The sequence below is a fragment of the Athene noctua genome, chromosome 4 (genome assembly GCF_965140245.1).
Source record: "Athene noctua chromosome 4, bAthNoc1.hap1.1, whole genome shotgun sequence".
Taxonomy (NCBI): Eukaryota; Metazoa; Chordata; class Aves; order Strigiformes; family Strigidae; genus Athene; species Athene noctua.
The window spans coordinates 6,849,459-6,872,443 of NC_134040.1; the positions used below are offsets into that span (position 1 = coordinate 6,849,459).

General features: G+C 41.5%; 1 protein-coding gene across 3 annotated transcripts; it reads left to right on the forward strand.

The window, feature by feature from the left end:
• The first annotated feature begins 4,446 nt into the window (after positions 1–4,446).
• Positions 4,447–22,325, forward strand: RNF103 (ring finger protein 103). Of its 3 annotated transcripts, XM_074904315.1 has the most exons (5): positions 4,447–4,863; positions 7,115–7,254; positions 17,940–18,055; positions 20,195–21,347; positions 21,387–22,325. In XM_074904315.1, exons 1-5 carry the CDS (start codon positions 4,638–4,640, stop codon positions 21,771–21,773), a joined length of 2,022 nt encoding a protein of 673 aa, XP_074760416.1. In that variant the 5' UTR covers positions 4,447–4,637; the 3' UTR covers positions 21,774–22,325. The 3 variants fall into 3 exon arrangements, with proteins under 3 accessions (XP_074760416.1, XP_074760415.1, XP_074760417.1); XM_074904314.1 differs by having other exon boundaries at positions 20,195–22,325; XM_074904316.1 differs by lacking the exons at positions 17,940–18,055; positions 21,387–22,325 and having other exon boundaries at positions 20,195–20,522.
• Positions 22,326–22,985: the final 660 nt, after the last annotated feature.

Genomic DNA, 22,985 nt, shown 5'->3' on the forward strand with positions numbered 1-22,985 from the left:
TTATGTTGACTTACAGACGGGAGTCATGCACCTGACTGGCAAGAATCTTGTAAAAATGTGCTCAAATGTCTCATCTCAAATGCCACTTGCATAACACACTCCAACTTTGGTATTTGGAAACGGCAGCACAAGCCACATACAACCCTTGTGTTTTATGTAACACAACAGAACCAAAGCTCCTAGTAAACTGGACAAAGTTGACTGCAAAACCAGCATTTGGTCAGAGTGTGGGACATTCGCTACATCTGTGCCCATGCCGCTGGAATGGGACAAGAAAATCAAGAAATCTGTGCTCTCCTAACACCCGACTTGTTATTCCATCAGATTTAGGCCCAAACTGCTGGTTTTGTTTGTATTCTTTAACTTTGTGTAATCATAGATGATGGTTAAAGGCGTGCACTTCTCGTTTCTTAGGTCATTAGTACAGTGACAATGCAGAGCAATTTTAGCAAAATTGCAGCAAAATTAGCACAACAATTTGCTAAGTTCTCTGCAGCTATGGGCTCCTTGGTCCTCTCAGCACATTCAAGCAAGTTTTGGGTTTTTTTTCTGGTCGTTAAATAGAGCCCGTCTTCTCCTGGGTCCAACAAATAATTTTTTACTGTTACAAAAAAATAAAATACCAACTGCCTAGGAAAAAAAATGTCTTTATAAGCTAAGCTTTAATTAATGTATTCTGCTCCTGTAAATTGTTCTGGCCTTGAGATGCACATTTCTGTGCTCTTGACCACTGCATGTTTGTAGGCAAGGAAAATTACCACAAGAGAGGAAGGGGTGACCATCAGATAAAATTGTAGACTGCATGAAGCCCTGAGCACCAGAGCTCTGGTGTTGCAGCTGACCCTGCGCTGAACAGGAGGTCGGACATCATAACCTCCTGAGGTCAGACTTCGTAACCTCCTGAGGTCTTCTCCAACCCGAATTACTCTTTGAATCACCTCACCCAAATAGCCAGTCTGAAGTGTCAAATTGGCTATTGTATTACATACTAACACCTGTATATTAAATCTACTTCCCTTTGGCCACTTGTAGATAGTAGAAAGCATCTTCTGATTTAAAATTCCTCTACATACAACAGAATAGCGTCTGGGCTGCTGATGTCTTGCTTTGAGACCCTCGTGCAGGCTTGTTGGTTTATTTAATATCGGATTATGACAAGTCATAGTTTCATATCCCACATGAAAAATGTGTTGAGATGCACATATGTTGTTTAAGAAGTACATCAATAGACTCTTAGGTGAGTGAACGCCTAACAATTGTATTTACAGAGTTGGCTGGCTCTTAGGAAAACTGGGTTTCAGGTAGTTTAAATATTAGTTCATTTAAATTTATCTTGATATATGGCAACATTTAAACTGTCCAAAAAAAAGGTATGACACTATTTTAACATGGCAAGGAATTGAATTAAGGTTTTCTATCCCCAGTTTTACTGACTCCAAAATGAAAATACTTTTCTTAATGTTCCCCATAGGAGTCTGGAAAGTGGATTATTGTCTGTATTCCCAGGCTGTGCAGTCAGTAACTGCTTGGAGGAGAGGATGGGGGAGGAGAGGGAATCCTTCCCATTTATCAGCGGGCAGCAGAGAATTGAGATTTGGATGTCTGACAAGAAAAGATGGCTGTCCCAGTTCTCAGGATTTGGTCTCATTTGCTCATAAATCATAGTAAAATATTTTTGCTGCCAAAATTGTTTAAAAGCAGTTCCCTGCTTCTGGTTTTTGTTTAAAGGTGGAATTTATATTCGTCATTCACATTTGTAATATTTGCTCTATGAGCACAGGACTGACTGACTGATGACTGTTTAATGTTGTTAATTACGTAGAGTTAACTCTGGGGTCTTTAAAAATGTCAGCATGTTTCATCTTTGTCTCTGCCCAAATGAATTTTAATTCACTGTTAAGATATTTAGATTTTCCAGATAATTAAAACTCCCTGAAAAATTGTTTGCAGGTGACATGTCAAAAACATTCTGAGTTGCAACTGGAAACCAACAAATGACAGCTGTATCTACAAAATATATTTTCTGGTAGGGTCAGCTTAGTAAATCAGGGATGTAAAGTTAGGGAGGGAATAGAGGACCAGAGAGCATGGGAGAGGAACCAAATCGGTTTAGGTTTTCTCTGCCAGGCCTTTGGCCAACTGTAGTTCTTGATCATACCCATCCCTGCTTTTCATTTGCAGCTCTGCCCCTGTCCCATCTCGTTGCTTCTGTGTTGGTAGCTGCTTTGCTTTTGGTTGTTCTGGGGGGTTCCAAGTAGTGGTTTGAAACATCATTTTTACTTTCTTGAAACGACTCCAGGGTTTTGAGTTTTGGCAGATGATTAGCTTCGTCTCTGCAGGGGACTCATCATCAGTTACCACTGGGGAATGTTAAAAATTGATTTAACTCAGCCCATGAGCATTAGGAAATGACATATTGGTGACAGCCTCCCCAGCAGTTGGTGTTGCAAATAGTTTAGCTGTGAGCGTAGACTTGTAATTGTTGCTAGGTGCTTTCCTGCCCAAGGAAGCAAGGGCATCCCCGAATGAGTTACAGGGGAGAAACATGGGGATCAGGTGGAGGGGGGTATGCGGTGCTCATTAAAAACATACAAACAGACAAAAAGAAACCCCAACAATATGTTTTCTAACTAAAGTTAAATAGACAAGGTTCCTCTTCAAACACCTAACTCCCGTCTTCCTCCCACCCATCACTTCACATACGCTCGAGCTGCTCACTTGAAACAAAAGGTAGAGAAATCAGGCAACTTCTTGTATGTGTGACAGTAGAAATAGGCTTTCACAAAGCTTTTGAAAAAGAACTGTGTTGCTGGGGTGTGTTTTCAGGGCTCGGGAAGAGCCTGCCTCTAGCCCTCAGGACAGGTGGTGGTAATTGTGCATTTCATTGACAGTCCCTTGGCTCTGCCAGCTGCAATAACAAAGCTACTCTCTTGTTTTTTGCCAAGGGGAAAGGATTCATGTTATTGATGCTTTGCCACTCTCTCGTTAGGGAGATGAGCTCTGGTTCTGCTGACGGGGGAGTTTATCAAACGGCAGTGGCTCTGAAGGAGAGAGCAGTACTTCGACCTGGCCTCCCGTGACTGGACCTCCCACCCGAGGTTCGCTGCAAACCCAGCTGAGCTGCTGAAATCCCTTCGTGTCTCATCAAGCAGAGGTAGGATTGGCAGTCCACCTCTAATCTTTTCCACATAAAAATTTTGAAGAATAAAGTTTTGGATGACTCCCAGCGTGAGGCACGACATTTACCAGCTTGTAAGTCCTTAGTTTGTGAGCAGCTAATTTTGTAATCCCTCCACTCTTCCCCTTTCAAGAAAAAAATGAGCCCATTGCTGAATAAAACCATGTCGTGATTTTTCTTCTGGAAGAGGCTGTGGTGACTGTGTGATAAAATGAGCTGAACCTGTGTTGTTTTGTTTTTTTTTTTTTTCTTATCAACACACTGGGAACCCTGTAAATGTGTTTTAAAGGCTCTGAGGAGTACGGCCATTTCAATGCTTTCTACAGGTCAATATTAATATGCTTTTGTAAATTCGATAGTAGAGAATTACTTCAGCGTGTACACTCTGGGGGCTTGTCAGTGTTTTTAAAATGAAGCTGTGCTATTTTTGTGCTCATCTGTATGAGTTGGCAATTTTCATGCAAATTATGGATTCTTAAAATAACTAAACACACAAAGGAAATGTTGCATTTCTGTCAGCAGAGAGCCTTCGTCTCAAAGACGAAGCTTGATTTTAGCATGGTTTTTTGTAGCAGACTAAACTGTATCTTTGCAGCCTAACACTTCTCGTACAGCCTGGGACGATTATTTGTGGATCCACTTAGTCGAGGATCCACGCTGCACTCCACATGTTTCCCGTGTGAAGGACAGACCCGATTTAACCCTTTGTCAGAAGTCGCGGTGCTGCTCACCGGTTGCCTTTGGCACGACCAGCTCTAGGTGCTTGAGTGCCAACGCCAAACTGCAGAATCCCACTTTCAATCCGGTGCGGATGGATTTCAATTTATTTATTGTTGCTTTAGCGGCAGCGAAGGGCCGGGAGAGGGGCTGGCGTGCAGAAATGAGGGATCACACCTACACCCAACAGCCTCCAGCTGCCCGAATGCCAATAAACTGTTGTCCCTCAAGCTGTTTTAAAACTGTCCAAACACAGCGACTCAATTCCGGCGGTGTAAACATTTTTCTTCTCGTGAAAAACGCCGGTCGGGGGGTTTGGATTGCACCGATAATTGCTATCTGAGGTATTTATATTTAATTTTTGCATCAAGCGTATCGGCTGGCTCGATGCGGGCGGCAGGGACGCTGATGCCATCCAGGCCCGGCGACCCGGGGTCGGGCCGAGGTGCTGAATCACCGGGGGGGGGGGGGCGCTGGAGGGCGGTGCCGGTCGGCGGGGCAGCGCCGGGCACCCCCCCCCGCCCCGCCCGCTGCCGCCGCCGTCCCCGGCTGCGAACGTCACTTGTTATGTCTCCGCCGGCGGCCGCGGCTCCGCCGGGGCGGGGACAGCGGCGGGAGGGAGGCGGGGGGGCCGCGGCCCCGCGGTGCTGACAGCCCCCTCCCCTCCCCTCCCCGCCCCGCGGCAGCCCGGCCTCCGGCGCGGCTCTCCCCGGCCCCTCGGCGGGCAGCCCCCGGCGGGAAGATGTGGGTGAAGCTTTGCTGTTTGCTGCTCTACTTCCTGGCGCTCTTCGTCCTGGCCAGGGTGTTCGAGGCCGTGGCGTGGTACGAGAGCGGCTTCCTCGCCACGCAGCTGGTGGACCCGGTGGCGCTGAGCTTCAGGAAGCTGCGGACCATCCTGGAGTGCCGGGGGCTGGGGCACTCGGGGCTGCCCGAGAAGAAGGATGTGCGGGAGCTGGTGGAGAAGTCAGGTACGCGCAGCTACCCCCCCCCGCCCCGCCGTCTCCCACGCGTGGGGAGGGAGGTTTGGCCCCCAGCGACCCCCGCGTGGGGAGGTGGGGCGGTCCCCTGCCACCCCCGAGGAGGGGAGGGGGGGTGTGTGTGTGTCTGGGGGGTCTCCTGCCACCCCCGCGTGGGGGAGACGATCACGCGTGGGCTCCTGCTGCCCTTGGGCTGGAGACCCCCCCCCCCGCTCCCCCCGGCGCCTTCGCAGGGGGAATGTGGGCAGCCAGCCGGTTTCCCCCACCGAAGGACCGAGACGCCGGAGCGGTTAAATGGAGGAAGGCCGGGGGAAGCTCGGGGATGGTGACGTTAAGAATCTCGGCGGCGTTTTAAGCCCGAATAGGCTGCGTGGAGGGAAGGCCTTGGTTAGACGGGTCGCCGAGAAATGGCTCTTCCCGAGGAGTTACGCCGGGTAGCTGTGGGCGGTTGGGGTCAGGATGGCGAGGTGGTGGTTGCACAGATGAGAGCCAGTGTTGGCTGCCGTGAAAAACGAGGAGGGAAGAATCCAAATATAGGCAGTGGATTACTATTTACAGCTGGGGCCAGCTTTTTTCCCATGTATTCCTCTCCCTACCCATTTGCTGATTTTGTTATAGGTATCGCTGTCAAGATGGGCAGTGAGGAAAGGAGTGATTTTACAGCTGAGGAGCAGAGGGGATGGGTGCCGAGGAATGCGGTGGTTTTATAGAAGAGGAGCAGAAGTAGTTCCTACGTACAAAAAAAATGGCTTGGAAAAAGGCAGGGAGGCGTTTCAGAAGTCGGGAAAACCAGGTGAAAGAGGTGGACTTTTGGAGGGTGATGAATAGCGAAGGGTGGAGAGCAGCGGAGATGTAGGGAATGGCATAAGTGTCTTGAAAGTCAGGATGCTGGCCTGGAGCAGTCGGAGGGAGCTGGACCCAAGGACTGGGAGATGGGGCTGATGTAATAGCTGTAGTGCCAGCCAAGCAGGAAAATGTGAGTAGCTGCTTTTAAATCAATGATCGAAGGGCAGCTGATCCAGGAGAGAGAGAAATAGCAGCGATTGGGGTAGGCAGCGAGGGGATCAAACGTCCAGACAAAAAAAGAGAAGGATTTGGATGAATATAGTGAGTGCCATAACCTTTTTAAAAAATGCAAAGTGTTTTAAATAATTGATATTAATGCTGGGCATTTAAATCTAATTTGCCTTTATTGTTCATTGTTTATTTATGTTGTTTATTTGCTTTGTGGCTCCAACAGTAAAAAGCATTAGGCGATTTCACTTTTGTTTCCAATCACTTTCACTCCTTGGCTGTCAGGTACTTCCATGATGTCATGATGTTTGGGTTGCAAATGCTGCAGGGAAGTGTTTAACTCCAAACAAACTGTATTAACCCACTTCCTCAAATGTCATGGAAACACTTCTCATACCAACAGGCTTTGCAGCATTTTTCCTTTTTTTTTTTTTTCAAATTCTATGAATACTTTTGGAAACCCCTTAAGGGTTTTAGCTGTAGCGCTTTTTTTTTTAATATATCTTGAAGAAAACAGCCTTTCTAGACAGGACTTCATTTCTTCAAGCTTAATAGATTAGTTACTAGAATGCTGGCTGTCATTAACAGCATTTGTAATGATTGTGAAACAGAGCATGAGAAGGAAATGCGATTACAAAGGAAACATTATCAGATGATTTTACTGTGAGCTCTTTACCACAATAGGATTGAAGTTCATGGGAACTTTTTGCAACTGTGCAAACAGAAGCCAAAGGCTGAATTATTCTACCTGAGATTTTTTTACTTGCAGTGGGACAATCAACACCTTTTTTTGGTACAAAGCTATTGATTGAAATTTTGGAAGTCTGCTTGAATTATCAGTGTTAAAAAGTTGGTTGCTGCAAAATTGCTATCCTGTGAAATGAATGCAAAGATACATCATTTAAAATTGCTCTCAGCCACAGAGTATTATTATTTTCATAGACTGGAGCTTGATGTTCATTTATTCTTTAGTGTACTTGGTTGCATGTGTGGTACATCTGTGTAATCAGAAGCAAAGTGTTCATATATTCTGTAGTCTGACAGCTGAAGTCAAATTGTTTGGTCACGTCACTATAAATAGAATTATAACGTTAAAATTTAGCTACCTTCGTACTGAAAATCAGGTTCATTGCTCAACCATGCAAAATACAGCTTGTTGCTAAAATTTACGAAGTTATCTTTCTCGAGTGCCATTTTAATTTAATTTCTCCAATTATCTCTTTTTCAGGAGACCTCATGGAAGGAGAGCTTTATTCTGCTCTCAAGGAGGAAGAGGCCTCTGAATCAGTTTCCAGTACAAACTTTAGCGGTGAAATGCACTTCTATGAGCTTGTAGAAGACACAAAAGATGGGATCTGGCTGGTACAGGTATAGAAATTTGATTGATTATTTATTTATCACATCAAAAATATGTTTCAAAGGAGGGTTTATGAGGGTAGAACTAGTAGTAAAAGCATATAACAGAGATGGTGACAAAGATAAAACTACATCAGGGAGATCATAAGGAATAAACCTGTTCAGAAAAACAAGAAAGGCTGGAAGTGACAGAGTTCCTATACAGACAAGAAGAAAAAAAAAACCTTTTGAAAACCAGGTACTTTAGAACCAGAAAACAAGCAAAGCAGCACACATTTAAGTACACAGACTATGCAAGTATTTGGCCCCTGTATTGTAAGAGCTTGTGTAATGTGTGAAGTAGGTGTGTTAAGTGTAGATACACCCAGCTGGCAGAGGGGAGGTGCTTCTGGTGTTGCTCTTCCTTTTGGTTCCATTACAGGCTCAGATCCAACCACTTTAAATTTCTGTTTATCTAAGGGGCTTAGAGCACTTTTAAAGTCTCTTTTGCCTCTTCACAAAAGCAAGATCTCAGTGTGCTACTTCCAAGACTAGCAGGCTGCTTCTACAACATACTCCAGTAGTTCATGCTTCCCCCAAACCTTGTGGGCCTACCAATTTTATAGTGTGCTTCCCCAGGGCTGCATGAGAATAAGATCACATTTAGGAAAAGAAAGAAGGGCTTTTGCAAATAGGATTCTGAAATAATTTATCATCACTCTTGAGAACATAAGTAATCTAGACTAAAATGTGAAAACGGTTTTCTGCATCAACTTCTCTATTGATAAGAGGGTTTTTTAAGGCATAAGTTCCCTGCTAACAGCTACATCAAGCAATCAGAATTCTCCAGCAGACAATTAATTGTTCAGTTGACAGCTCTCCTGCCTGGTTTGTCTGGTCTCCTCACTTCATGTTTCCTATTTAAATAGATTATCAAGATTTAATGACTTCCTGTTATTAGACCTGCACTGTCACCACATCAGATCTCATCCTTAAAATAGACAATGAGAGGACAGATTACCTTCAGAGTCAAAATGGCATTTGTGTTTTGGGAAAGATGTATTTGCAGTTTATTGAATCTATGTTTCAGGTTTAAATCATACAGAAGGGCATTCTTCAAGCAGAGAGAGAGAGTGTTGAAAGGAAGTTTACACATCTCCAAGCTAGTTGACAAATACGAGCATGAATATGCTATGAAAAACCTTCCCTCCTCCCCATGCAGCTCAAAAGAGTAAAATATGGTAGTTCTCTGTTGTCTGTTGCTTGCAGAATTTTAATCGTAATATATTTTCAGCTAGCTTCATAATAGCAGATCAGATAGGCTGTGTTTAGATATCTCTAGTGTGATGAATGTTGTCATCATTCTGGGAATATTTGCACCGCTATTCAGTTGGTCACAATAGCTGTGGAAAAAAAAATTAGTGGAATTTACTGAATAATTTACTTGCTGAACGCTGTTTGTCTGTTTCTCCACAATAAAAACCACTAGACATGTCAAACTTCTTTTTCTCAGTCTTGCCTTTTGAGTTTTCATCACTGAGATTTCATTTGCTCCCTTCCCTACCATAACTCCTGTCTGGATAACTCTGTGCTGGATTCTTTGTGACCTTTCACAGGTTTTCCCGTGCTCTTTTCTTAGACCTCATCCCTCCAAAGCTGCTTTTTATCATCGCGTCCCTGTTCTAATTCTTGATTACCCTCCCTTGTCCGTTTTTCTTTACCATTAGGCACCCTGTGGAAACTTTACAGTGAATTAATTAGCTCCGTGCTTAGGCAGGGGACAGTGCAAGAGTGAGGATGCTTCATGGATGGGTTTGGTGACTGCAGACAAGGAGCATTCCCCTGCTCTGTTGTTGCTGCTAGCTGGGAAGCAGAAAGGGTCTCCAGATCCTCTTTGGGATCCTGACCCGGGATCTCTGTTCTGTGGGGGCTGCTGGAAAGCAGTAGAGGGAGAGGAACAGGCACAGCTCTGGCTCAGCTAGCACAGTGGCTGTTGGGCGAGTTGGTTTTGAAGACTTTATGATGACGATTAGGAGAATGGGGACTCTGAAGTTGATTTTTATTTTCCAGTACACGTAAATGAAATTTCTGGGGTGGCACGGGCTGGTAATGTGATAGCCTGCACTGTCTGCAGAGAATCAAAGGGAAAAGAGAAAGCAATTACTGTTTCTTGGAATGTTTGACACAAATTCAGGTGTGAATTTATCATTTAGAGCTAGCAAGATTAATCTGTTGAAAGTCAAAGTCCATACATACCGAAACAGTGTTTTGTGGCTTGGTTTCTTTATTTTCTGGAAATCCACATGCAAAGCATCCAGGTTCAGTGGTAATTTGTTTATCAGTGTAGCTGTTCACAGGTGCTGTCTGCTCCAATGTGGAGCTTCTGTAGAGCCACAGACAGCAGCATGTTCTTTCTCCTATTAGCTCATGATCTCATCACCTTTCTTTTTATGCCATTCTTCTTGCTTGCCAGCTGCTGTTGTGCACTTCTTTGGCTGGCAAGGAGGATGAGTGGTAGTTTCTAGAGCTGCTTTTCTTCTTGGTAGAGGAGTTAACATGTAACATTCTTGCTTTTCCAGACTCTGCTATGTCTCATGCTCTCCAGTTAGTCTCTAGAAGCTGCTCACATCCAACAATATCAGAGTCATTATGACTTTTTAAAACCATACAGTAAATGATCTACAGATAAAAATCCTCTTTGAATCAAGTTAAAATCTAAATTAATGTATATTTTTGTTTTAGAAGTCTCTGCTGTAACACAGTGGTAGAGACAAGTAAAGGGAACTTTCTTCATGGCACTGAGGCAGGAGGATAAACATTTTTGATCATGTCTGGTAGAGGTGCAGAGGACATTATTACGGATCCAAAATGTTGCAGTCCACTCTGCATCTCGGCTTCTTGTTCAGCTGGTGTAGTCACAGAGCAAAGGATGTGCCTGCAGGATTTTGGTGGTGGTTTGTTCTTTCTTTTGCTTGCATGTAGAATTGAGTAATTTTCATATTTGCCTTTTTAATTTTGCTGGGTGATCTGTTGTTCTCTCTAAGGAAATTAAGTAGAAACTCTCAATTCCTTTAAAATACATGGTTCAGTACTCGTGCCTTTTCCAGTAGTCCATCAGGATTGTTTACTATAGGATACCAGATTTTAACTTTCAGTATCCTCCTTGAGAGTCTTGATGTCCAGTCAAGGGTGCAGAGTATCATCAGCTAGAATGTAATAGGTTCTCATACTGCCTGCATATCCGTGTTAATTCATTACAGAAGCTCATTTATTCTCAACCTCTGACTTACCTGACAGAGCTGTTCAGATTGCTACATAGATCGCCCCACCTCCCTTGAGAAACTACACGTAATTTTGAGGTGTTTAATTTTTGCATGTTATGATGGATGCAGTCTTCTGTCTTTGCCTGTTTTGATCTGATTTCTCACGGTCTCTTTCTCAGACAAGAAAAGCAAAAAATCTCCAGACATCTATAATCTGTATGGATGGATTCTGAACCAGTTGTGAGTTCTTAGGAAAAAGCGACTATGCAGAAATTCAGTTTCATCAGCACAATGCTGAATAATAAACAGAGAATGAGGTATCTCAGAATTAATAAAAGTACGGACAGTCATGTAGAAACTTACTGATGTTATCTGAAGCAAGTGGGCTTTTTTCCATGCTTCTAGTAATTAACTCACCAGTCCATTTATAATTAATTGTATTTCCAAATGAGAATTGTCCACGTATTTTTCCTTCTGTTTTATCTATGGGTGGATAGTTTGCAACATAGCTGTTGATTGTAAAGGGTTCAAAATGGGTCATGGTAACCAGATTTATCTTGGTAAGTTTTGGTCTCAGTAAGTTTATATAAAAGCACATAAGAAGCTTAATTAATAGACCATGTTTTTTGAACCTTTGTATCTTTGTGGATTGCTAAAAATCTCCCAGTAAGGGCATGGACTCTTTATAGTTATATCAGGCTTTCTTTGCTCATTTACCTTCTGCAGGCACTGTGGAGAAGTTCGTGGACCTCCAGAGGTTCAGATACCTCAAACTGGAAACTGCCAAACCAGACTGACAATTCTCACTTATATACAATCTCATTAAATAAGTCAAATTAAATTAAATGAGTTCGTTAAATGTTAGAAATCAGTTTAGCGTTTGGCAAAATCATGCAGTTTTTACCGATTCAGTTGTCTGTACTCCTTCATGTGGAGTCTGACTTTTTGAGGCTGGGCAAGGATTGACCGCTCCTGAGAGAACTACCTGTATGTGTGCATGTGTGTAGGAGGAAATGGTGTCTCTTATTTAACAGGTTTTATTCTTCCTGGTGGTTTAAAGCCTGCCACGGTGCCCTAGTGCTCAGAGTTGATGAGCACTTGGAGCTGTTGTCTTTGTGACTAAGCTGTAAAACCAAGTTGTGACTATTCATGTGTATTCAAAATTGTGTGCTTTTGGTATGAGCAGGTGTGCCTGACACCTGGTATCCTGGCTAAATTCCAGTTTAGATAATGCCTGAGCTTCCCTTGGCACTTTCATTTGGATACAATTCTTCGCTTCCTGTCATGGCACATACTCCTAATCCATAAAGGCTGAGAGATGCTGCCAACGTGAATATTTTTCCATGACAAAAAATATATATAAAAACCACATGTGCATCACTTAGCTCGGAGCTTCTGCTGTATTGTGATGATCTCACAATTCTGCCTTTCTGCTCTGATTTCTTTTTTTAGTGTTGTTTCCATCTCTGGTGCAGTGTATCAAACACAAATGGAATGACTCTTAATCAAACTAACAAGGCACAAGGGCTGTCGAACGTGCAAAGCAGACAGTTCATCATGATGTTTTTCCCTTTAGTGTTACCGAGGTTACTTTCAGTTCCTGAGGCCGTTAGAGCCAGTAATAACTAGTTTTAAGGGCTGATTTTAAAATAGCCTCTTCAGAAAAGCTGTCTGTCAAGGGTGTTCAGGTTCTGTGGGAAGTTATCCTTGTGTATGCTGTGGTCTGCAAAGTAGCCAGGTTGCTGCAAGTTATTGGAGCGGAGGCAACTTGTTAAGAGTGTTGTTTTCATTCTGGACTACATACCTGGTCTTGTGCACTGTACATTATAGAGATTATTCCCCATTAAAAAAAAATACCAGTGAATCCCATTTTAGTATCTTTGCTATGAGGATATATGTAAGCTCCTTCCTCCATCATGCTGTAATTCTTCTTATGCATCAAATGTTTAGTACGTTTCTTTCCTCTGTATGCCTTAACTATAGGAGAAAGCAGAGAAAATAATTGAAGGAGCTAGAATTGGTTAAAAGAACGACAACTGAAATACTGTAAAGTGTTTATTCTGCATTTGTCCATCTCTGACTCATTCTAATGACTTGTGGTACTTGAACATTTTTAGTTGTGAGCAAGGTTCAGAACTCACTGAGACCAAATCTTGTTACTGTGACTTGTTTTGCAGTCTCTACATACCTGTCTAAAAGAGATTTAAATGCATGGAAAGTAGGAGAATGCTGAAGTGAGGCTACTGTCATGTCGTGCTCCACTACTGCAGGGGTACCTCAGAAGACGAGTCTGTCTTTGCATATTGCATTGCTACAGCAAACTCTTTAACATCAGCAGTGTTTTCTTAGTATATTTTTCAGTTTGTTTCATAAAATAATGAAAAAAAAATCCTTAACGATAACTAGAAATTAAGGAGCAACTGCATCAAGGTCAGTTATGAAGTAGTTACTGCAATATTGATGCATCTACCCAAGACACTTTTGGTTTTGGATTAGGCAAGAGAGGCAGTGTCTTGCTGACATTGTCCTATTTTTCTGAGTGTTTATATCTTTCTGTCTCCAGAGTATTTGCTCTGCAGGCTGTTTGCTTCTCTGCTGTAACTATGACTATTTTAACATATAGATCAAAATGATTCTATTAATTACATTCTTGATGGGCCTCTTTTGGGACAGTTCTATGTAATTCAGAGTCAGGAGAGCTCTGCCAATGCAAAAGCTACATAGTCAAATGCCTGTTGAAATCATCAGGACTTCAGTAATTTCAGTATTAAATGTTCTTAGATGAATTCTATTTTCATTTTGTTTTCTGTGGTATCTGGAAGCCACCTTCTTAGGTATTAATGGAAACTAAACAAGAAAACTCAATCAGAAAATGTAGAAATAAAGGAGATTTCCAACTCCCTGTCTTTCAGTTTTTTACTTGGCAGATCTCGGTGGCATAGTTTACCTGCAGAATTTCACAATCGTTGGTTGAGAATCTCCTGACCTTTTGGGATATGGTGCGGTCCTCTCAAGTTCACAGATGGAGTACAAAGAAACTTGTGTCTGAGACTTCAGAGGAAGTCTGTGGGTGGATGCTCAGTAAGGTCCTGGCCTTCTCTCCAGCATCATCTTCTGCTAAAGAAGCCAGTAATTCATATGTAGAAATGGTAATTCAGAGCCAGTTTTCTGGCCTGGGTTAGGGGTAGATGAGAGAGCAGACCTGTTTCATGATGTGGGGTTGTTAAATGGCAGGGTTACTTTGATCCTGTTGGATTCTCTTAGCCCATTAAGATGATTAATAGATTAATTGAGTTATCTTCCATTGTCTTATTTGTCACTCTGAGGTATTATATTTTACAGATTGTGGACATAGTTTATAATAAAAGCCTGAAGGGTTTGTGCTCCTCTAAATGTGGTGTTTGTTTCGCAGTTGTGCGAGCTGATCTCACGAAAAGATACATTCTCCTATGAGCTTTGTCTTTATTTCTTTAAAATGAAATGAAACAAAATGAACGGGACCTTCTTGATGAGCAAGTTCACCTCTCTGCTAGACTGTGGAATATGTGTTCATAAAATACTTTGCTGTGTCTCTTAAATTTTAAGTTGTCTGAGTGTAATATTCCTATTGGCTGTTCTCAGAAATGTGTATCTGACTTCTGGCTTAAGTGTATTCATGGCTGGTTTGTTCCTGTTGTGCTTAAATTCATATTGCCCTTTAGTTTCACTGACTGTCTACCCCACTACTCCCAGTATGTGAGGCCAATCAGCCAGTTTCTTGTGTCAGATACAGTATATCCTGGGCTTTGCTTTTTTTTCCCAGCCAGTTAATAGTGATGGCTCATAGTTCCTTTTGGATCAAACTAATAGACCTAAGCTTTCCCTCCCATCGCTGTTTCTAACTGATGAACTCCCCGAGTGTCCTGTTCATTAATTGAATTCAATTTCATTTCTGACACTCTGCGTTACAGGATTTGTGCAGCTCTTCCTGTACAGAGTTATAATCTCTTTTGTACGTAGACACGCTTCCCAGTTTTATGTCATCTACAAATGGCTTTGGGAGGCTGCAAGTTTCTGCAGGAAGGACATTAATAGGAATATATGCTCAACTGAGCTCTAATTTAAGAAGTCTGTTAGCACCTTTCTGGCGTTTTGATGTTTTCTCACTTTAGCCAATTTCTTACTCACTTTAAAACTTTTATTATTTTTTTTTAACTTGCTATAAAAGCTTATCTCCAGTTCTCATTTTTCTCTGTGGCACAGTACGTGGTACTCAACCAAGCTACAGACAAGGTCTTACATTCCCTTTCTCTTAACTTGGTTCTTTTCCTCTAGGAAAGATGGATTTTTAACTCTCAGTTTAATCCAGTATGATACATCTTTAGTAATAGCATGCAGGAAAGGGGTGGAAAATTCAACCATCTCTCCACCTTTAAAATTTGTTCTACAGTTTTGCATACTGCTGAGATCAAACTGGTGGGATAATTTTTTCATTTGCTCTTAAATATAGTTACTAACTTGTTATTCTCCTGTCAAAATGTAAATTAGCCTGAGAGCAGTTTTATAAGAAATCTTCACAGGTTCATCTGTGATTTTGTGTGCTTGTATTACAGTTCTGGGATGGAGATTACCTGCTTGCTCTGATTTAAGTGTGTTCAGTTATTTGAGTTTTGTTTCCATCTTCAGGTCATACAGTCTCTTCCCATAAATTCGCTAACCTGTCTATGGACAGCTATCTCCTCTTCACTGAAAACTAAGACAGAGCATTAATTTCATTTTAAAAAGAAAATGACCTTACGTTTCTATCCTGCCTTCATTGCGTGGTGATCCTGCTGCTTTTCCCCCTGTTCTCTTTTTACTCATATGACCGAAAAACCTTTTGGTGCAGCTTGTAATACGCTTTGTACGGTCTAACTTGAACTGCTCATTTTTCCTTACCCTTTTTTTGATTTCTTGCATATCTTTCTTTGATAGCTCTTCCTTTTGACCTTTTTTCATTTCTCATAGATTCTCAAGTTATTTCTAAGATCTTTTTGGAAGTGCTTGCTAGGAAGAAGTTCAAGACTTAACAAATTTTTTCCCCTTGCTTGAAATATAAAACCTAATAGCGTTAACACCTTGGACTTGAAGAATTCCAGGCCTCTCCCACAATCATATTCCTGGTCTGCTCAGTCACAGGTTGTTAAGCTGAATTTTTTAGCTTATCAACATTCACACTTCTTAAATAAAATCTGTTAGAAGTGTTTGCAAGTTATCTTTAAATTAAACTGTATTACATTGTGACTGCTTAACCTGCTGTATTTTCTCAGACTCACTTATCCACAAAAGATGACGACTACTTTCCAAAATACAAACCTTTGCCTTTGTGTGGTGAACTCCCAATGTTGTAAGTGGGTGTTGTCTGCAAGGAGCAGCTGCAATGGGCATGTTATTTGTTTTTGGTTTTGTTTTTTTTTTGCCTTGATGACATAAAAAAGCATGAGCCCAATAAATTTTACAAAGCTTCAGCATGCAAAACCACACTAGGGTTCTCTCTGTCTAGTTACAAAATACAAACTGCTAGTTCTTTCATTGTTCTTCATCATAAATAACTTTCTCCAAGAGGAAAGACTTTTTCATAGGAAGGGGATTAAACTGGTATTAAAAAAAATCGAGCAGTACAAACAGCCAGATGAAACATACTGGTGACTATTTGCAACAAATCTCCTGCTCTTGACACTTAAAGTGAATATTGTAATATCAGACAAAAGAAAGAGCTGAGCAGGACTGGCCCTCCTGCACGTAATGTCAGGATACTCTCAACAATTGTGCTAGGCCTTTTCAGAACACGCACACAGAATTTTGGAAGAAACCGATCTCTCGGTAGTTGTACCAGAGAGTAATCCAGTAATAAATGTTTTATGTTTACTAATAAAATGTAGTGATTCCTTACTATGTTGGATGCATTTATAATGCTGTAGTAGGTGTCTCTAGGAATATGGTCTCTTTTACTTGAAGTACATGAAAGGAAGAAGTTTAAAAAATCCAAAGTAATTGCTTCAGTTCCATTGGGTGATGTAAAGAAGCCTCAATAATACAGCAGATTTCACCAGCTGGTTGTCTTGGTGCTTGAAGGTTACATTTAGCTAACCAAAAAGTCTTTTTTATGTGATGTGTCTGTTCTGAGAATAACTTGAAGGATTCTTACCTGGATGTTCATTTCTGGTTTTATTTAAACATTTTGGACTCAGTAGAATGGGAGTGTAATCTGTAACTGGAGTTTAACTTTGTTTCCCTGTTTAGAAGTTCTGTTAGTGAATTTTCTTAAGTTCCTGAGAGGATGCTACTTACCACAAAGCAGCTAATTTTTTCTGAGTCTCAGAGGCCAGACACACTTTCCAAGTCTGTGTCTCAGCCTGTATGTAGAGAACTGTTAATTATGCTGAAAACTGAACTTCCATAGGAAAGCTCACATTTGAGGTTATTAAGTCAGAAAATGATTGGGAGAAGTTTAATGGCAGGTAAACAAATACCTGACAAATGGAAGTTTCAAAACTTAATTTAAAAATATATTTTAAGTGGTTGCCAGTAAGACTGCAGAAACATGTGAGGCACTTCTAAAATAGAAACTGTGATGGTTCATGGAATAATGCATGATCAGTCATGTCATTCAAAATTATCTGCCAACTGCAGGCAGGCAGGGTTGGTTTTTTTTGTTGTGTGTTTTTGTTTTTGTTTTTTTTTTTTCCCCTCCTTCCCTGTACAGTTATAAGTCAGAAGATGAGTGCTTATTCTTTGTCATCTCTGTCTGCAGAAGCTTAGGTCTAGGTAACCTGAAGTACTACCTTTATATACTAGGTTAGAACAAATTAGACCTTGGAATATATCACAGTGAATTATCCTGAAATGGCAGATGGGGCATTGGAGTTGGTGGAGCAGTCACGTAAAGTTACAGAGTGAGTCACTGGCAAAGCTGGAAGGAGTCAGGGTTTTTAGGCATTATCTGGGAGTTTAATCACTAGTTTCCACTGCATAGAAATGGTTGTTGGCAGTCTAATCTGGTGCCAGGTATATACGTTCCAACTCATTTTACTTGCTGCGAGACAACATTTCTTTGGTATGTTGTAACTTTTAATGGAGAATTGTAATAAAATAATGGTCTTTTTTTACGGTGGAGAAGAGGAACCTGCTGCACCCTTTATCCCCTACTATGAACTGGTTAATTACAGTTTTGTTATTTTCCCAAGGTTTCCACTATCTTAACAGGTACTTAAAATGATGATGGATTTTTGTCTTTATGCAGGAACTATATCTCTGTTTTAGAGCTTCATTCTCCAGAGACATTTAGTGTGATTGCCGGTTGGTATATACTTACTCTGTGTTCTAAGAGCAGGGGAAAACAGTGTCAAGGACCACTAGATCTCTGTTTTCGTGAAACTTGCTCTTCAGCAACCAAACTTACTGTGATACTAAATTATTATTTCCTTTTGGCAATAGGTCATAGCAAACGACAGAAGCCCACTGGTGGGTAAAGTCCACTGGGAGAAAATGGTGAAGAAAGTATCAAGATTTGGCATACGTACTGGCACTTTTAACTGTTCCAGTGACCCCAGGTATATTCTTAAAGGATTCTCTAAATCCCAGGAATATTTTAAGGCTCACTTGTGTTCTGGCAGCAGGGCTTTCTGTGTTGTAAAAGTAGCTGTGAGGGAAGGTAGCTTTATTCATGATTTTTATCTCTACTAAAGTCTGTTCAGAATTCTTCATTACATTATTTATCAGCATCATAAACACAGATCTGCAGCTTCCTAAAGCATCATGTGGGAAATATATGATTAGACTATGTAGAGTGTAATACAGCAATGGAAGGGAATGAATGGAAGAGTTTGGCCTTAGAGTCCGGGCATTTGGGGACGAGAACTGTGCTTGCTTAGGACAAAGCCAAGTATATATAGCCCATGTAAGAGAATTATATCAGTTGTAGAGTTGTTGTATTGCCATCTGGAAAGGAGAAACACAGGTTAGCATGAACCTTGCAAACAGTGCCTCTTCTCAGGATTACTGACAAATCCTGCTCCCTGAGAAATGTGTATATGTTTATATATAAACTTGCACACACCCTTTGACAACATACAGTGTGCTATGCAAGATTCACTGTTGTTTGCATATGATTTCAAACAAGGAAGAGGAGCAACGCTAAAGCAGCTATTAATAATTCTGTGCTGCTGTAAAAATAATTTTTTTGAACATTTTGTTGGAAGCGTTAGCTTCACATGGCTTTGTCTAGGATTCCAGTGGCATGTATGGATATGCACATTTCTTACGCAGCTTAAGTCTTAAATGTTTACAGAAATCTCAAAGTTAATCATAAGAGAAAATTCTTAGACTTGGCAGCGCTTATGCAAAATAATCTTGTATAATCAAAACACTGGTATTTGAACCTCTTGAAAATTTGGTAGTGTTTCTCTTTGCATAGTTCCTAACCAGTCTTACTGTTATGACCAAATATTATGTTTTAAATTGATTAATATCTTCCTAGTACAAGAACTGTTCTTTTGAGTAAACCCTCATGAATAGTTTTCATCAGGTTGCAGCCAAAATTCAGAATAACCCTGCATGGTCCAGTAGTCAGGATACCTTTATTAGTAGAGTACTGTCTTATGGCTCCTTCTAAAAATGTTACATTCAGATTCCTGAGATGGGGAGTTTTATTTGTTTAAATATATGTTGATAGACCAAACCCAGAGAGGATGTAAGTAAGATGGCTAGTGAATGAGGCTGATGGCCCTTGTTTCAGTGCGCGGGGTTCTCGGGGACAGTTTGCATGCCTGTTGGCTGGGTATTGTATTGATTGTTGAAACTTGCCAGACATTTCTTAAAAGGAGGATGAGATAAATTGAGTGGCATAGTGATGCTGGTGGGAAAGATGCATGAGACAAGGGATCTTCTGAGTCATCAGACTCGTCTCGTAGTTACTGGGGTCTGGACCATGACTCAGGCTTCAGCCTTGAAGAGACGCCTCTTTGAGGTATGGATTGGGAGTTCATCCCATCTCAGCACTCTGCCTGCCAGACAGTGGGGGTATTCTTTCAGCCCGAGTCATCCAGCAGCATGTGTCTGCTTCCCCCTCCGCTGGTTTTGTGGCAAGCTCTCACCACACCTCGTAGCCTGTCTGCATCCTTTCGAAATGGCCCCCGTAGGAAGCAGGCCCTTGCCAGCTTCATTAAAGCAACTGAGCAGACCACTGTCTTGTTAACTTTGCCCCAGTGCTGCTTGGCAAAACTGGGACAGAAGAGAGCACTGGGAAAGTTGTCTGCCGGCTTGGGAAAGCTGTGGGACATTGAGTTACACTGTAGTGATTATCTTCTTGGCCAGAAGGGCAATGAAAAATAGATTCTGATACTAAAGCTTTATAGTGAAGAGTCAGCTTTCATGTTTTACAAATCCAGTTACAAAGCATGAATGACTGTATGGCCTTGTTTACTATAACAACCCGTGAAAATTAACACTATTCCTCTTGCCATTTTATGAATACGTATCTCTCTATAACATTTCTGTAAGATAGATAACAAATGTATTTTAAGAATATATACATTTTGCCAGAGAATATTGGGTGCCCATATTTCCTACTATTATATGTAAAGATTCCCAGGTGCTCAGCAGGTCTCATTTTTGGGCTTGTAACAGAAATTTAAGGACTGTAGCTCCAGGGTTGTGAAACTCTGTAATCTAACCTGCCATTTTCTTTGTAGATACTGCAGGAGGAGGGGTTGGCTGAAATCCACCCTCATTATGTCAGTTCCACAAACCAGTACGTCCAAGGGAAGAGTAATGCTCAAGGAATACAGCGGGCGCAAAATCGAAGTGGAGCACATTTTCAAATGGATCACAGCCCATGCTGCTTCTCGAATCAAAACCATCTACAACTCTGAACATTTAAAAGAAGAATGGAACAAAAGTGACCAGTACCATGTGAAAATATACCTGTTTGCCAACCTCGACCAGCCTCCGGCCTTCTTCTCTGCACTAAGTGTAAAGTTTACTGGAAGAGTAGAGTTTATTTTTGTGAACGTGGAAAACTGGGACAATAAAAGTTACATGGCAGAAATTGGTATCTACAAGACACCATCGTACATACTTAGGACTCCTGAGGGGATTTACAGGTATGGAAATAACACTGGTGAATTTATATCACTACGTGCCATGGATTCCTTTTTGCGCTCGTTACAACCAGAAGTTAATGATTTATTTGTTTTAAGCTTAGTTTTGGTTAATCTGATGGCTTGGATGGACCTGTTTATTACACAAGGCGCTACTATAAAGCGTTTTGTGGTTCTTATAAGCACTTTGGGGACGTATAATTCATTATTGATTATTTCCTGGCTACCCGTGTTAGGTTTTTTGCAACTACCCTACTTAGACAGCTTTTATGAGTACAGCTTAAAACTCTTCAGGTACTCTAACACAACTACTTTGGCTTCTTGGGTAAGAGCTGACTGGATGTTCTACTCTTCACATCCAGCCCTCTTCCTCAGCACGTACCTTGGTCATGGTTTACTAATTGATTACTTTGAGAAGAAAAGAAGACGCAATAACAACACCGATGAAGTAAATGCTAATAATCTGGAGTGGCTGTCAAGCCTGTGGGACTGGTACACCAGCTACTTGTTTCATCCTATTGCTTCTTTTCAACACTTTCCTTTTGACTCGGATTGGGATGAAGACCCGGATTTGTTCTTAGAGCGGTTGGCCTTCCCCGATCTCTGGCTTCACCCTCTGATACCAACTGATTATATAAAAAACTTACCGATGTGGAGGTTTAAATGCCTTGGCGTCCATTCTGATGAGGAAATGCTGGAAACCTTTCAAGACAGCGAAAGTGACTCTGACAGTGAAAACAAAGAGGTCTTCAGTAGCGAAAAAGAAGGCTTGGAGGACGATGAGCTAAACACATTTCATAGGCGCAGTGAGGGAGAGCCTCGGTGCGGTGCTGAGACCTGTTCATGTGCCAATAAATATTGTCATCAGGAGCCATACGAACGGAAAGCCAGATCGTACGGCTCGTACAGCACCGCAGGTGACATGGAGCCAGATTGGTCAGCCTGGCCCTCTGAGATGTTGCACTGTACAGAATGTGTCGTGTGTCTAGAAAATTTTGCAAACGGTTGTCTGCTCATGGGCTTGCCGTGCGGCCATGTATTCCACCAGAATTGCATCGTGATGTGGCTGGCGGGCGGGCGACACTGCTGCCCTGTCTGCAGGTGGGCTTCGTACAAAAAAAAGCAGCCATACACACATCCACAGCCTTCGTCGAATGATGCCCCATCTTAGCTCTGTACTGATGTCCTTTGTAAGCTTTCAGGATATTACTGCTTGCCTTTTAAATGTTAGTCACTTAAAAGATTATGTGGTTTGAAGTTTTAGTTTAAATGTTAGTGCAGTGAACTAAAATATACATGATGCTAACGTTAACGACAGAATCATTTGGTTGCCTTGTATGTTGAACGGAACGCATACTTACCGTACAATAACTTTTTCTTTTCAACATCTAGAAACTTGATGCTGTTTTTGTAAGCACAAAAATCAAGCCTACAACAGAAACGTATTCCAGCAAACGTTTACAAGTCAGGATGTGGGTGAAATTGAAATTCTAATTGGAGACAATTGCTTAATTTAAGTGTTTCTTATTTTAGCGTCTGTTCAGCACATCTTTGTTGAATAATGTATGTTGTAAGACAGTACCATTTAAAAAGAAATCAGTGAAATAAATTATTTTAAAAGGAGATTTGTAATGTTAATTGTTTTGATAAATATTTTGTGTGTATGGTTACAGATGTCTTGCTGGTCTGATTTATCTGTGAAGACAATAAAAATATGACACGACTTTTGTGACTAATAAATAATCTCCTAGTGATGCAGGAATTCATTGCTCCAGTGTTATCCACCGGCCAAGCAGAAGGCGATGGTGTTTCACTGGGAACCGCTTCCTTCGTAAGTCCTCTGTGCTGAGGTGCTTCTCTGCTTGACCAGTAGTTTTCCAGTTGATTACAAACTGCTTTATCAGACAGAAACCCTCTTCTATCAGCTGTCTCTCCAGCACCCTCATCTGCAGACATCTAGGAAGACTTTAGGGTAGCCCCTCTACAGCCTCAAACCATTGTGAAGGACCAGAATATTGTCATGCAGTGACACAAAAGTGGCTTGTAAAGGTAAAAACTGATAGATTTCCAACTGCTGCTGTTTTGAAGTGATTCCTGATTTCTTGGAGAAAAGTGATAGTTGTTGGATGCCATAAAAAAAATAGTCTAGTGTCTTCTATTTCAACAAGAAACTGGTTTTGGTTGTACCTTTCAGAAATCATCTGGATGAGTATATAGAGAGGAAGTGGTTGTTGGAAAGAAAAAAAAAAAAAAAAGGGGGGGGGGGGATGGGGGAGAGATAAAAAGAGCATGAATGAGATGATGGAAGTAGAAAAAAAGGCTAAACCAGAAAGGTGTTTTCAGTTGTCTCATTCGATTTCTTTCTTTCCTGGTTCTTGCCCAT

Excerpts from the sequence above, each read along its gene's own strand:
- RNF103 (XM_074904314.1), top strand. The coding sequence starts at position 4,638 with ATGTGGGTGAAGCTTTGCTGTTTGCTGCTCTACTTCCTGGCGCTCTTC. Across the intron at positions 4,864-7,114 it reads GGAGCTGGTGGAGAAGTCAG|GAGACCTCATGGAAGGAGAG; the intron begins GTACGCGCAGCT and ends TCTCTTTTTCAG. Across the intron at positions 7,255-17,939 it reads ATGGGATCTGGCTGGTACAG|GTCATAGCAAACGACAGAAG; the intron begins GTATAGAAATTT and ends TTTTGGCAATAG.